General features: G+C 46.9%; 1 protein-coding gene across 1 annotated transcript; it reads left to right on the top strand.

Moving 5' to 3' along the window:
• The first annotated feature begins 2,555 nt into the window (after nt 1-2,555).
• Nucleotides 2,556-13,056, top strand: LOC135915233 (uncharacterized). Its single transcript, XM_065448254.2, has 2 exons — nt 2,556-2,920; nt 12,742-13,056. Exons 1-2 carry the CDS (start codon nt 2,663-2,665, stop codon nt 12,949-12,951), a joined length of 468 nt encoding a protein of 155 aa, XP_065304326.2. The 5' UTR covers nt 2,556-2,662; the 3' UTR covers nt 12,952-13,056.
• The last annotated feature ends 1,640 nt before the right edge of the window (nt 13,057-14,696 follow it).

Here is a 14,696-nt window from a genome sequence, read left to right as displayed (position 1 = left end):
GATGCGCATGTGCACACATGGCTCATGGTTGTTTTGGAAGCAAGAAATCTTCCCTCATTTTGAAACGGGAGCATATCTAGCGGAGCGTGAGGGTGCGTCGAATTGGCTTGATTGCTTTTGCAGATAAATGCCCTCCAGGTTTCTGGAGTACTTCTGCAGAACGCCGTGCACAGGCGGCGCATGCGCTGCCCATAGCGAGACATTACTACGAAAGCAGCGGTGGCGCCGTAAATGCGCCTCGAATGCGGGCAGTGCATGGTACCACAGTGCAGCACACTCTACCATACTATCCCACAATGTCGTGGTCATCCACTACAGAATCGGCTGCTGTGGCTTCTGACATACGTGCACAGACGCTTAAACCACTTGAACTTTCATAGTCAGCGTGGCGCGTATATGGATGCGCATATTGCCAGCCTAGGCTCTGTGCAAGCGCATTGATCAAAACAGGCTACGAACGATACTCTGACACCGAGATATCATTTCAATCCCAGCAACAGTACCGGGGCAATTTTTGTTTTCCTTCACAATTTTCCGAGGGTGAAGCATCGGATGAGGAGGTAGCATTACTCCAGTAACGCGATAAGAACTACGTTTACGTCGACAACTACTGCATGGCGAGGGAATTTTAAAACAACTAACAGACAGACGCAGCACGCTATATTTTGACATTGGGAGTACTTTCTCAGTTAAACAAAATCAAAAAAAAAAATTAAATTATGGGGTTTTACGTGCCAAAACCACTTTCTGATTATGAGGCACGCCGTAGTGGGGGACTCCGGAAATTTACACCACCTGGGGTTCTTTAACGTGCACCTAAATCTAAGTACACGGGTGTTTTCGCATTTCGCCCCCATCGAAATGCGGCCGCCGCGGCCGGGATTCGATCCCGCGACCTCGTGCTCAGCAGCCTAACACCATAGCCACTGAGCAACCACGGCGGGTAAACAAAATCAAAGTAAGATTTATTCATTTGCTCAATATTTCCGAGCTTGAAGGCTAATAGTTGGAACGGCCCTCGACAATAAGCTATCCTTTCTTTCTGTCATTTTGCTTTCACCAGCAGTTATCGTTCCAAATTGGAAATCTCATTCAAAGGCATTCAACGGCAAAATGCGAACAAAATAGCAAGAATGACTAATCACGGACGAAGCGCTGTTTAAACTTATTACCTAAGATTTCAGCTTGGACACTGCGCGGAGTATGCGATTCGTTATTGCATGAACTCCTCACATATGCAGAACCTCTACTATATTTGAGGCATGACATATATATTACGCAGTTGTTTACATTAGACGATATATGTGTGAGCAATTTGTGAGTTTTATTACTAGTATTGTGTTTTCAATAGTAAGCTTCTTTTACTGAAACTTATGTAACAGTTCAGCACCATTCCTGTTCAATACGCTAAATACTCTTTTTTTCATTTATTCACGCAATCATCTACCACGCAGCCTATAAGGATTCAAAAATCAAGTATCGCATATAAAATTGGGATCCCAGCTTGCCATAATCAGCATATTGTGTAAGATAGGCCTACACTCTAGCCTCATTGAATGCATAAAGATAGAACACAAAGACACAACGAGAAAATGCCCCTCTCCTCGCGCAATTATGGAATATTGAACACTTCCGGGGTTTTTGATGCAGTACTTCTTTGCTCTTTTGCTCTTTGTTTAGGCCCTTTTGCTCTAAAGTACATCAGTCACTTCACAGGCCGATACGATGAATTTTCGGAACATGCGCGTATAAAATTAGAAGTAGACGTAGCGCCGGGGTTCTTTGCGATTCAATTCAAACGACAGCTTTTTCCTTCAGGAGACCGATCAGAGCCTTTACTTTCGTTTAGCTGATCAGTGATGCCATTGATGTTAAAGTTATGCAAGAAATTTGTTCACCTGATATGTTTTATAAAGGAGGCGGACTTTTAAAGTTAGCAATAAGCGATATTTACCTGATTAGCCGGGTGATATGCAAAGTAGGTATTTATATTTATAACGATATTATCATAGGCAATACGTGCTCCAAGCTGGGCGATGCGGCAGCGATATACAATTACGCCAACACGGCGATGCTTCTGGGCCCTGCTCATAGCTCGGTTTCCTCGAAAGCCGCTTGAAGTTCGAAGGATGTGGACCGCACTAAGTAGATATCAGTAATGTGGCTTGGTGCGACACATAATGGTCTTCGCACAAAAGCACCATCGCTGAACAAATAATGATGTTTTCGTCGGACCCATGGCGATGTGGCAATGTCTAGTTTTTAAGGTCCTGAGAAGGACTCCTGTAGTTCGTGTTTTTCTTTTCTTTTTCCTCCGTGCAATGTACAAAAACAACGGACGACTTTTCTTTAAGAAGAAAAAAATCTTTTGGCGCGTAATGTTTCTTACTAAAACCGATGGATAAGCAGTTTTCCAAGGTAAGAAGACTAGACGACGCCCACATGTATTCTTGCACAATTCTTTAAATTCGTTTATTCACATGTATACAGGTATATTTAGCTGTCTTTTTTTTCATGTACCATCCACTGCCTGGCTAATTAGTCGTAGTGGGGAAACGTCTCCTAATCGTGGAAAAGAACAGTACCGTGAACGCAGTTTCCACTGCGAGGCTCAACGGAACTCGTGTGAGGTCAGTGAAACGCCGACTACGTACTCAGCGACATGAACGTGCCGGCGATGCTGGTTCCGGCATACCCCGCTTTGCCGGACGTTGATCTCGAAGACGAGGAATGGGAAGACGTTGAAGTCGAAGAGATGGACCCCGCAATGGCCAACCAGGAACTCGAGGAAGATTTCGCGGATTATCTGCCGGGCGAAGGCGACATGTCCGCCGATATGGAGCCCGTCCTGCAACAGATCTGCCTCTTCGTAGGGACTCTGGTCATCACCGTCTGCAGCGCGTTCGCCGTTTACAAGGAGGTGAGCGCTGGCGAGCTACTTAGTAGGGCACTCGACGTGTTGAACAGAATACAGCTACACTTCCAAAGACGCCATTGTCAGGTTTCTGCACTGTGCAGTGAGAGCACTGGCGCGTAGCTCATGTGGCGGCAATCGGCTCTGCAAATACATTACGTTTATTCACACTGCAAAATCCGACGATATCTTAAGCTGAATTGGTCGTGCGACAACCCTAAAGGACGAACATCTTATTGGCAGCAAAGGCGGCGTCACATGTTCCGCCTGCCATGTCACGCGTCCCAACTGCACGGCAGCAAAGCCTGTAAAAACGAATAATGATATTGGGACTCCCGTGAGTTTTCGAAATTGCCACAACAAATTCGTCGCGCGTGAAAACGAACGATTATAGAGAAATATTGTTCGTAGATGTATATAAACCTGAAAACTCGTACAACAAAGAAAAAAGAAGCTGTCAAGATCAGTTCACACTCGTTTCGAAAGGACTGTTTGCTGACTGATGGCTTCGTAACTCATAAGCTGCACCACGGCGTCCGTTTTTCACCACCACTACCGTACAAACTCTTAGCTCGCCTTCAACGTGGAAACGGTATTAACGCGACGCGGGAAAGAAAAATTTAGGATCAATCTATAAACGAAGCCTGCATATTGTGGAGAAGTGTCGGAACCATATAGTGGGTCGTCCTTTTCTGCGTTTTCTAGTGGGTCATCCTCCTCAGCCCTTTTGCTCCTGCATGCCGCTCGTGCTCGGAGTGCTCTGCCCTAACGGGCGCTCCCATTCATCGGTGACTAATAAGCGCATCTACAAGTGAGGTTGCTTTGAGTTACGACGTCCATCTTAGAACTTCCATCACTTACCTTAGACTCAACCATGCCTGAAGAGGAATCCCAGCAAACCCATCCTACTACATCCCAGCAAAAGCCCCCTCCGTCCTTCATGCGCTCTGGTGTGGTTCACCGCAGGAACTCTGACACGTTGAGGGCGCAGGCGACACCGATGTCGAGGGCTGGCTGATTACACATGAGACGGCAAGCGCCCATAACAAATGGGACGACCCACTATATCGTTCCACTGCTTCTCCACAATACCGGATTTGCCTATCTGGATGATACTGAGGTGAATGAGATGTCCGGAAATCTTGTTTTATAGCAATTCCCAAGAGCATCTCGAAGCGCTCTCAGGACGTTGACACACCTTGCTTTGCATTTTCATCTGTTGTCGACCAAGCTATCGCACGCCGGCCTCGGTGCGCGCAAAACGTTGCGAAAAAAATTAATCCGCTCTTCCACTGTGTGATGATGAAGAACGAGCAGCGAAGCTGTTGTGTTTTCCTCAATCGACGCATCTACGTATATACAGGGTGTTTTGCGTAACTTGAATCAAGGATTTTAAAAACATGGTTAACCGTAACTGAACGAAACCAACGGCATATGCTTTGCCGTCATGTGACGCTCCTTAGGGTGTCTTCTATATGGCCCTTAATTAGATATTTAACAAAGATCATTAATGCATTTTTAAATATTTCCTTTAGGGCCAAGTGGGTTTTGTTACGCTCTAGAGAGCGTTCGAAAACGCCCGAAGCCATTTTTTTGTGGCAAGGTACATCCTGCGTGGTGATTTCGTGGGGCTTTAAAGAAAGTCCGCGAAGTATGAAATAAACCACGTGACTGCGCTGGTGCGCTATCCTATTGCAGCGTGCTCATCGAGCCTATCACGTGTTAGGGACGACGGTGCTTCCTTTCCGTGTGCCACCGTCAAAGATGCTGACGCATTGTGAAGGCAAGGCCTAGGGCCACAGCCACTCACTTCGGCATGGTCAGCACGTATGGTTCTTTCGCACAAGGCGTCGTTGAGAGCGCTGTAATACTGTAGCGCATGAGAGTAGTGACGTAATTTTATTTCATTTTTTCGCGAGATTTCTTTAAACGGTGGGAGAAATCGGCACGCACCATGTACCTTGCCACAAAAAATTGGATTGGTCATTTTTGAATGTCCTCTACAACGTAGCGAAATGCGGTTGGCCCTAATATGAATATTAAAAAAATACATGATTGACCTTAGTTAATTACTTAATTAAGCGCAGTATAAAACATACCCTAAGGAGTGCCAGGTGAAGCCAAAGCATTTGTCGTTTATACTTGTGTCTTTCGTGGTCTATGGTTCTTGCGCTACTGGTCACATTTTTCATCTATGAACCAACTGGCCTAAGCAAAAGATTTATTGCAGCACGGTGACATTCAGTTGCGGTTAACCGGCTTTTCTTTAAATCCTTGGTTCAAGCTACGGGAAACACCCTGTATAGCTATTATTATTCAGCAATTATTATACCTATTCACTCACGCCTGGCTATTACAGGTACGTTGTAAGAGGCTTCTCAAGCATTGCAAAACCATTAACTTATCCCACAAAAGCCGACGTCTACATTAAATGGGAAACACGGAAAGATAACGCATTTGAGGAGCTGAAAGGACGGCTGCAGTCATCGCCGGTACTTTCACACTTCGAAGAAGATGCCGAGACGGAAATACACACCGGCGCAAGTAGCATAGGCATCGCTGCCTTGCTAGTTCAAAAGACGGTCGGAGTTGAAAGCGCGATAGCCCATGCTAGCTGGTAACTATCAAAAGCGAAAGCGAATTCTTCTACGACAGAGGAAGAGTGCCTTGCGATCCTGATAGGATAGGACAGGATAGGAATAATCTTCATTCGTCCAACGGTTCTTGATGTTGGTGCTCGGGGCTAGGCTGGCAGGGGTCCATCGCCCGAGGAAAATCTTCCGAGATCCTCGGCAACGCCCCTGGCCCGCTGGACGGCCCACTTCTGGTCTTCGGGTGCCTCGCTCAGGAGGGCGGTTTGCCATCTCTCACTGAGGTGCCCCGCTTCAAAGGGTCCTGCTGTTGTCTTCCCCCTTCCTCCTTGTCCTTCTTCCTCATGGCGTTGGCATTACCAAAGCACATGGGTCATATCGGCCCGTTCATGCTCGCACCACGGGCAGCCGGGCCACGCGTGCAGCGCGGGCCAGAGGCGGTGCAGGTGGTAGGGGTTGGTGAAAGTGCCGGTCTGCAACCATCTCAGGTCGACCACGTGGGACCTGTCTAGGCGCCCGTGGGGTTGTGGATATTTTATCGTTTTTTTTCTATAGTGACCAAGCACCTCTGTGTACGTTGCCGGAAACTCCTTTACATCGCAGTCGGCGTCCGCGTGATCCCCAGCTCCGTCCACCGCGATTTGTGTTATGTTGGTAACGACAGTGGCCGCGCCAGACGGGGTGGCCGCCGCCGTCACCGTCACTCCTCCGTTGGGGTCCCGCACAACAACGGCAGCGGCTGCCCTCTGGGGGACCGCGTCGTGGTGGGTAAGCTGCCTCGCGACGATGTGGGCGCGCTCGTTGTGGTTGGGTGGAGTGTCGAGGCGTCTTCGGCCGTTAGCATTGTTGTTGTCATTATTGTCGCGGCTGTTGGTGTTGTTATTGCCAAGCTCCTCAACGTGCGCGGGGAACCACTTGAGGGACTTGTTTGTAATCGTGCCGGATCCGAAGTCCCCGGGCCAGGCGTTGAGCATGCGCGCCACATCCGCGGACACCGAACCTTTGGTGTAGCTCCGAATCGCTGATTTGGAGTCGCTGATGATCAGGTTATCCTCCGCCCCTCCGTGGAGTTCCACGAGGGCTATGGCCAACTCTTCCGCTGCTTCGGCCGACGGCCGATGACTCGGATCGTTCCTTTTGTATCTACGACCGCCATGGAGAAGGCGGGCGCCGCCACCGTCGGCTGGCCGTGTCGATGTTGCCGCTGTTGCTGCCGATGTTTTTGTCGATCATGAGCTGCGGCGAAATTTCAGCCTGACATATACGGCGGGCATTTCAATTTTGTAGGCGACCACCAAGCCTTTTGTTGGCTGGCAAACTTAAAGAATCCTTCAGGTCACCTAGCATGACGTAGTCTAAGATTACAGGAATGCGAAATCACCGTGGTGATCTGAATTTTTGGAATTCACCAGGATCACCGAGGAATTCGAGATCACCGTGGTGATCTCGAATTCCTCGTTCATCCTGGTGACCTCCGGGAGATAGCACTTTGATGCAGACTGCCTTTGCGCGCCCCTATTCACCCGCTACCCCAGGGCGAACTGGACGACGCCGCTTTCCTAGGAACAATAACTGCATACCACTTCGCCGAGCAGCAACAAGCAGACGCGAAGTTACCAAGCCTTGCGGAGTACATCGCAGTTAAGAGCTGCATCGTCCCTAGTGCATTTCGGCGTTGATTGTCTTTGTTTTGCTTGTGGAATGACGTCCTAGCTAAACACTTTTCCCCAGTCCGCGCAATGTACCTTCTCGTTTACAAGCCGCATTCCGGCCAGAAGTGTCACGTGCTCGGCAATTCACGATTATCTGAACCCGGGAAGATTGGGCTTTCCCGTACGCTTGCAAGAGTAGAAAAGAAGTACTTTGGGCCGGCCCTGTCCACCGACGTCGCCTGCTACGTTAAGATATACCGTATTTTCGCGATTCTCACCCCCCCCCCTCTATATTTTCGCGAAAAGGCTAGGAAAAAAGTTTGCATGCGGATCGAAGTACCCCCCCCCCCCCCCCCTATTTGTTAGGAAGAGCACGTAGCCAAGGCCGCCAAACGTGCTTGCTCACTCTGGAATCATTGCTCGGCGGACCTGCAGGTACGCAGTCGATGCTTCTGTTGTACGCGTTTCTCGGCAAATCTAACCCCGGTGGTACAGACAAAGCCTCAGAACATCAACAGCGACGTGGTTGTGATTCCGGGTGGCATGACGTCAGTATTGCAACCCCTCGATGTTTCAGTCAACAAGCCTTTCAAAGCCAATCTCCGACAGGAGTATGAAGAGTGGGTGCGAAAACCTGACCGGAAGAAGACACCGACGGGAAAGCTGCAGAAAGCGTCCCCATCAACCATCGCAAAGTCGAAGCTGTGGTCAAATCATTTAAGAATTACTCGATCACAAACAACTTCGACGCAACGGAAGATGACCTGCTGTGAGATACCGAGAGCAGCGGTTGAAGCGGTGCGACGAACTCGAGTGGCAGTGATAGTGACTGAGCATCCTACACAAGCAGTGGGTGTACTGCCTGCACCGATTTTTCTTTCGAATGTTTGCAAAATAAAATGTTATTTCTCGCACCCATCTCGTCATGATGTCGCAACGGAAAGAGGGAGGGGGGGGTCATTCTATATTTTTCGAATCCAAGCACCCCTCTTCACTTTGGGCATCGCGATCGTGAGAAAAAGGGGGTGCTTAGAATCGAGTAAATATGGTACTGTGACTGCCAGCGGCGCAAGTCTCCACCAACAAGGCCAGCGGTTTTCCCACAGCCGATCGAGACTCCTTTCTGACTGTTTAAGCAGATTGGGATGGATTTGCTGGGGCCCTCTCGGACGCCAACGTCTGCAAACAAGCGAATTGTCGTGGCCACCGACTGCCTTACCCACTAGGCGAAGCGAAACCTCTGACCAAAAGTAGTGCAGCTGAAGTAGGCAATTTTTCAGTCGAGAACATCCTGCTTCGAGATAGAGCCCCGGAAGTGCTCATCCCCAACCGAGGAACGGCTTTAACAGCGGAGCTCACGTAAGCCGCTCTGCAATACAGCCAGACAAGACACAGTACAACTGCCTATCACCCGCAGTTGAACCGTCTTACCGAGGAGCTAAACAAGACCCCCGTGGACATATTGGCAATGCACGTCGACGCCGTGCGCAGGACATGGGAGGCCGTCTTTTCCTACCTAACATTCCCTTATAACATGGCGGTACAAGAAACAACGCCAATCACGCCATACTAGATGGTTTACGGATGGAACCCGACGACGACTCTCGACGCCATGCTGCCGCATGTCACCGACGAAGGGAATCTCGACGTCGCCGCCTAGCTCCAGCGCGCCGAAGAAGCCCGACAGTGCCCCCGATTACGCATCAAGAATCTGCACGAGACCGACAGCTGGCACTACGATCTGCGTCGACGATGCGTGGAGTACCAGCCCGGTGACCTTGTTTGGGTTTGGACGCCGATATGGTGACGAGGCCTTAGTGAGAATCTTCTGCAACGCTACTTCGGACCCTACATCTTCATCCAACGAATTGGTGCACTGGACTATGAGGTCGTGCCAGACGGGATTTCGCTATCACTTCGGCACTGCTCGCAACGTTAAATAGTCCACGTTGTGAGGCTTAAGCTGTCCTACCAGCGCCAACAAACTTTGTGAATATTTCTTTGTTACTTTTTATTTGCTGCGTATGCTTTTGCTTTTCGCTATCCTGTTTGTAGCATCGGGACGATCCTGTTTGAGAGGGGGCACTGACACGTGTTTATCTTTATTGGGTGACTGCGTTTCGCTACGAAATGTTGTTGTTCATCGCGGCACGCGCCTGCATGTATCAGAAGTTTTTCGAGTGTTGTCAGTAGTCCTATCCGCTGTCTGTTGTCACCAAACCTTGCGTAATCTGATTGATTGTATGCGCGACGCGAATAGATTTTTGTGCAATACACGCAGGCATCACCAATTATTCTGAAACCTTCGATGACTCATGTAGAAAAGTCGACACGTTTGCCCCGAAGGTCAGATTTTGATGATCACCAACTGTGTTCGCCGCTGCCGTTGTGCTTTGAGTGTATCCTGTTTCTGTGGGCACAGGTTCGCGCAATAAAAAGTTAGTTTCGCATTCACAGTAGAAATATGACTCCTCTTGCGAACTGACGGGCTCTCATATCATACAGCTGTTTTGTTATCGCTCCCTTGTCCAACCTGCAAATCACCGTATATGTTTACTAGCTCCCCTGACTTCACTCGTGCGGACGAAATTTCTGTTACTGATCTCTTAGCTGATCATTTTGACACGTACTGCTCTCTGGCAGACAGACAGGATGTAATCTCTCTTGTTAATTGCGTTTAGGGTCTTGTCAAGTCATGTGTTCAAAGATTTGTGCCAATTAAAATTAGGAAAAGTAATGCTATCCTTCCCTGATGGCTCGCGACATCTTGCATTTATCTCGTTGTGTCCGTAATCTTAGGTGTTCTAAACGAACCATCGATCGCTTTAACCTAGACAAGTTTCACAAGGCAAAAAATGAACTTAATTTGAAAAAGCAAACAGCCAAGGATTTCATTATTGGCGTTCAACTGCTTCGTCAATTAAGAACTACCCTTGTAAAATTTGGTCTTCTATTTTACATCACGACGCTTACCCACTTTATTCAAAATTGATAATGACGCCATCAGTGATCCGTCAGTAATATTGGATGGTTTCAACAACTATATTAAGTCCGCATTTGTACCTAGTAACAACATAATTCCCTCTCGCACCAATATTGTTTGTTCTGGAGGAATCAATGATATTTGAATAATCAATGAAGGTATTATTAACCTCGTATTAAATTTGAATACCAAGAAATGCACTGGTTCGGATGGGATAAACAATGCATTCTTGGTTCGTATTCCTTGTGGTTATCAACGTATCTGACGGTAACATACAACAAATCTTTATCATCTGCTACTGTTCCTTTTTCATTCAAGTTAGCTAAAGCGATTCCCCTTTTCCAGTGATAAGCAGTCTTTATCGAACTACAAACTGATTTCAATAACATCACATTCATGCATCATGGAACGCATCATTCATGGCTGGCTCTCATTTGCGGAGTGCTCACCCAGCAATTGACGCCTCCGGTGCAGGAGTTGTGTTGGTCATTGGTCGCCGAGCTTCTACGAAGGGAGCTAGAGGCGCTGCAGGAACGTGTGTTTCAGGTCGTCATATGCTGTGACTGAAAGTGTATCCTCTAGCAAGTCAGTTATAGCATGGGTGGTGTGGAGGTTGGCACGGCGACAACGTGTATGTATGCCTCGTTGTCTGTGAAGTGATGCGCCGGAGTTGAAAACGGGCCATCACTTCTTATAAACTTAACTCGAGGGTTCATGGGCTAAAAGTTGTTATGCTGGAGCTTTGCGGCGATGACAGCAGACGTAATCGTGACGAAGCAGCGTCTTCAATGGCTAGTGTTCTACAAAAAAAAATTAAATGTCCTGGGTCTGCGACTGTTGGGAGCTCGGTTTAGCGGAGGCAAGTAACACACGCTTTAACATTTGGAGAATGGAGAGTCGACTGGCTTTATTCTAAAGTAAAAGCAGGTTTTCTGAGTGGCTGTCGTGGCACCCCAGTCGGGCAGCCACCTCACTTCCAATAAATGGGGGCGGGGGGGGGGGGGGGGCAATGACGCTCACTTTAAAACCAGGCGAAGTTAAATGGGTTTTCCCAGAAACAAAGACGAACGGCCGCTACAAACGCATATGTAACTAAATACATACCATTTACATTTCCGAGGATGCTGATAACATGCTACGAAGCAATGTTTACTCAACCTATACACAAAAACTCGCTAAAAGATATATCTGCTATGTTGGTTCACACAAATAACATGGCTTTTGAAAAATAAATAGTACCTGAAGCATTCATCTGTCACAGGAAAATGCTTCTTTAAAAGGGCAGTAAGCAGTCACTTGTGCTTTCTTTCGCTTGGGTGTACAAAATGCGGGCTTGACGCACTGCCGGATTTTCAAACATGCAGGATTTGTTACGTGCACGAGTATTGACATTTGTAATTGTATATGCAACTGTATGCGAAATACCAGCACCTTTATTGTGTCTAGGTTCGCTAGGCTTCAATATTATACATTAATATTTAATGATAGTGACACTTGAGTGAAATATACTTGGGAAAATACTTGGAATTTTATTTGGGTAATCTTGACAAATCTACGCCATTGCCTTTTGTGCGGAAACCAAAGCATCAAACTTTAGTGATTCGTGGCGCACGACGGTCGCTTAGTAGTAGCATAGTAGCAAAAGTGGGAGTAGTAGCATTTGTAGTAGTATTAGTAGCAGTAGTAGTACTTGTTGCTGTAGTACTTTAACAGCAGTACTGGTACAGTGGAAGTAGTAATGTGTGCAGTAGTAATGTGTAGTAGTAGTAGTACTAGTAGTAGTAGTAGTAGTAGTAGTAGTAGTAGTAGTAGTAGTAGTAGTAGTAGTAGTAGTAGTAGTAGTAGTGGTGGTTGTAGTATGTTACTAGCACTACTAGCATAGTAGTGGTATAAGTAGTAGTCGCAGAAAGAGGAAAACGAGGAGCAAAGAACTTTCCGCGATTCACTTCTTAAAAACTTCTTGCAATACCTCTGTTATACTTGGTATTCTGGTTGCACTTACACCATGTGGACTGTTTTGAATATCATATTTTCCCAGCATCAATTCATTGCCTTGCGTTCGGAAAATTTCTTTTAATTAATTATGATATCGAGCACCCTCATGGACTTAGTTTTTTTGCACCACCTCTTCAAAATTGTATTGTACCCGAAAAGCTTTTGCTGATAAATTTGCTAAAGAGGTATTGGTGGGCTGGTCGGTTAGTCATAATTAAATATGCTAGCGCACTTACAAACAACGACGTAGCACTAAATGAACACAAGCGCTGTTGTTTTGTTGAAAAACCATCGCTCGAGTCAAGAGTTAATTCTATGCTATGTCGTTGTCTTTAGTTAAGCAGTATGAAACTGTAGACAGAGTTATCGATAACAATTTGGTATATATAGAGAAATTGTTACCGACTGATTGTATACATATATATATATATATATATATATATATATATATATATATATATATATATATATATATATATATATATATATATATATATATCACTTCCCTATCTCTACTACGGGGGCAGCATCCCACATTTACCCATATATATAATTGTTGTCACTTTGAATTTCCTAATGCTACCGCCCTAGTAAATGCCTTCGCAGGTGTACCCCACGTTATTCAGCTTCTCTCTGATGGCCGTCGTGGGTGGCGAGATTACCTCGCTGTGGATGCCCATGACCTGGGCAGGACCTCTGCTGGCTCTGAGCTTCGTCAGCGCCGCCAAGCTGTACGACGACGAAGACATGGCCGAAGAACTGGCGGCTGCAGACGAGGAAGACACAAGACGCCCAATGGACCGCAGGAGAGGATAGACATCGGCAGCGCCCGATAAGGCGTATTCATGGATGATCACCATACGCTGCCTGAAATCATATAAAGCGCACTTCGCTTTTTTATGCAGTGTAAGAAAAAACTAAGCCGACGGAATCTATGGTGCACGTTTGGCTTGCCGTTTCATAGGCAGTAATTTGTGATCGTATGTTACCACACCACCTTCTCAAAAAAAGAAGAGATGCACTCAACCTCTTGTGTGAGATAAGTTGTTTCTCTTGTTGCTGTTCTCATCATTGTCATGGTCATCACTGTTGTGTTGTTATTGTTTCTCATGGACACAAGTGTTTCGGAGTATGAAGGATGTTTTTTTTTATTGGGAATATACACAATTAATATAAAATTCCTTGGATCCCAGCGAATATCCAATTTTCGTAGAGCAGTTGTTAGGTGACGCGTACGTACTTTGTCGCTAATAATATCAGTTTAAGGTGACTAACATAAATTTGCTTAATAAGCTTTTATTAGACCCTTGGAAACAGCTATTTATATGGCAATATTGGAAGCAGTCATATTTAAGTGGATCTTTATTTTTTAAAATCTTTAACAACGCATTTAATTGGACATAGTCGTAACCAAATCGCAGCACTAACTCCAAATAACAACAGAACAGAATGCATCAATGTCTGCGTAGACTTTCACATTCCACTTTTGTCATTCCTTTAGTCATGGGGAATTTCAATCTGCTAGAGGGGCGGCCTTTAAACGCCGCGCAGTGCTCCGTTTCAATAGCATGTTGACTGAGCGTTGTACACCGAGCACCAGCATGTCCAATTGTGGTAAATTTAGGGACTCTCGAAACGGACAGGAAACAACGCCTTAACGATAGTAAAAACGTAACCCAGAATGAACAAGAAATTGAAAATGAATGCTACAATTAACACACAATAAATTGCTATCCTCGATACTCATGCACAACAAACCAACTGTTAAACTACTGTTTCTCCGTTCCTAATAAGGCAAAGGATGAACACTCTGACCATCACGACGTCGCGGTAGCCGGTCGGCTTGTCTCAAGACGCCGCCGTTGCCCGTCCAATCAGACGCAGGCGTTGGCTTCCGTCGCTATCGCTTAACGGGACTGGTTTCCGCAGTAGCGGCAATGCATCCGCGATCCACGTGGCAGAGGACGTGGTCGTCGTCGCCAGTGCGCCTGGTCGATGACCCGGCCAGGCCGTTGCCGCCGTGGCACTTGAAGGTGGTCGGTGCAGGCTTCTTGGTGCTGGACCGAGGTGGTGTGGGGCACTGCCACGCCACAGTTGGCGGGGCTCAAGAGCTGGAGCTGACGCCGACCAACTCTCAGATGTCCCCTATCCTGTCCTGTACCCAATGATGATGATGATGATGATGATGATGATGATGATGATATAAACTTCATTGTACTGCCGGATAAGGAGGCCCCCTATTCCCGTCCCCGGCCCACAGGCCCTGAGGACGATAAATCCTGATGACGTCACCAAAGCACAGCTGACGATGAGTCTGCACCAGTCCATGCCCACGTCAGCTATGCCAGCTCATCTGTATTTTTGTTGCCCTCTTTCCTCGCACTTCACGCGCGTTCTCCTCACGTGGCTTCATTTTTTGCTTTGTCACTCGTTTGAAATCACACATTCATTTCTTTTCTTTTTGCCCAGCGTCGTCGTCTTCTGCCTTAAAAAAGATGCGCATGGCCAACTTGGCACTCGTGGCACCAATTAGATGGGAATTAAAAAAAAAGAAAAACATG

This window comes from Dermacentor albipictus, chromosome 8 (assembly GCF_038994185.2).
Source record: "Dermacentor albipictus isolate Rhodes 1998 colony chromosome 8, USDA_Dalb.pri_finalv2, whole genome shotgun sequence".
Classification (NCBI taxonomy): Eukaryota; Metazoa; Arthropoda; class Arachnida; order Ixodida; family Ixodidae; genus Dermacentor; species Dermacentor albipictus.
Note: the sequence above shows the minus strand (reverse complement) of the source record. Positions and strands in the feature narration are given on the sequence as shown.

Bases quoted from the DNA above. Each gene is read 5' to 3' on its own strand.
- LOC135915233 (XM_065448254.2), top strand. From the start codon at position 2,663: ATGAACGTGCCGGCGATGCTGGTTCCGGCATACCCCGCTTTGCCGGAC. The intron at 2,921-12,741 runs GTGAGCGCTGGC...ATGCCTTCGCAG, and splicing joins CGTTCGCCGTTTACAAGGAG to GTGTACCCCACGTTATTCAG.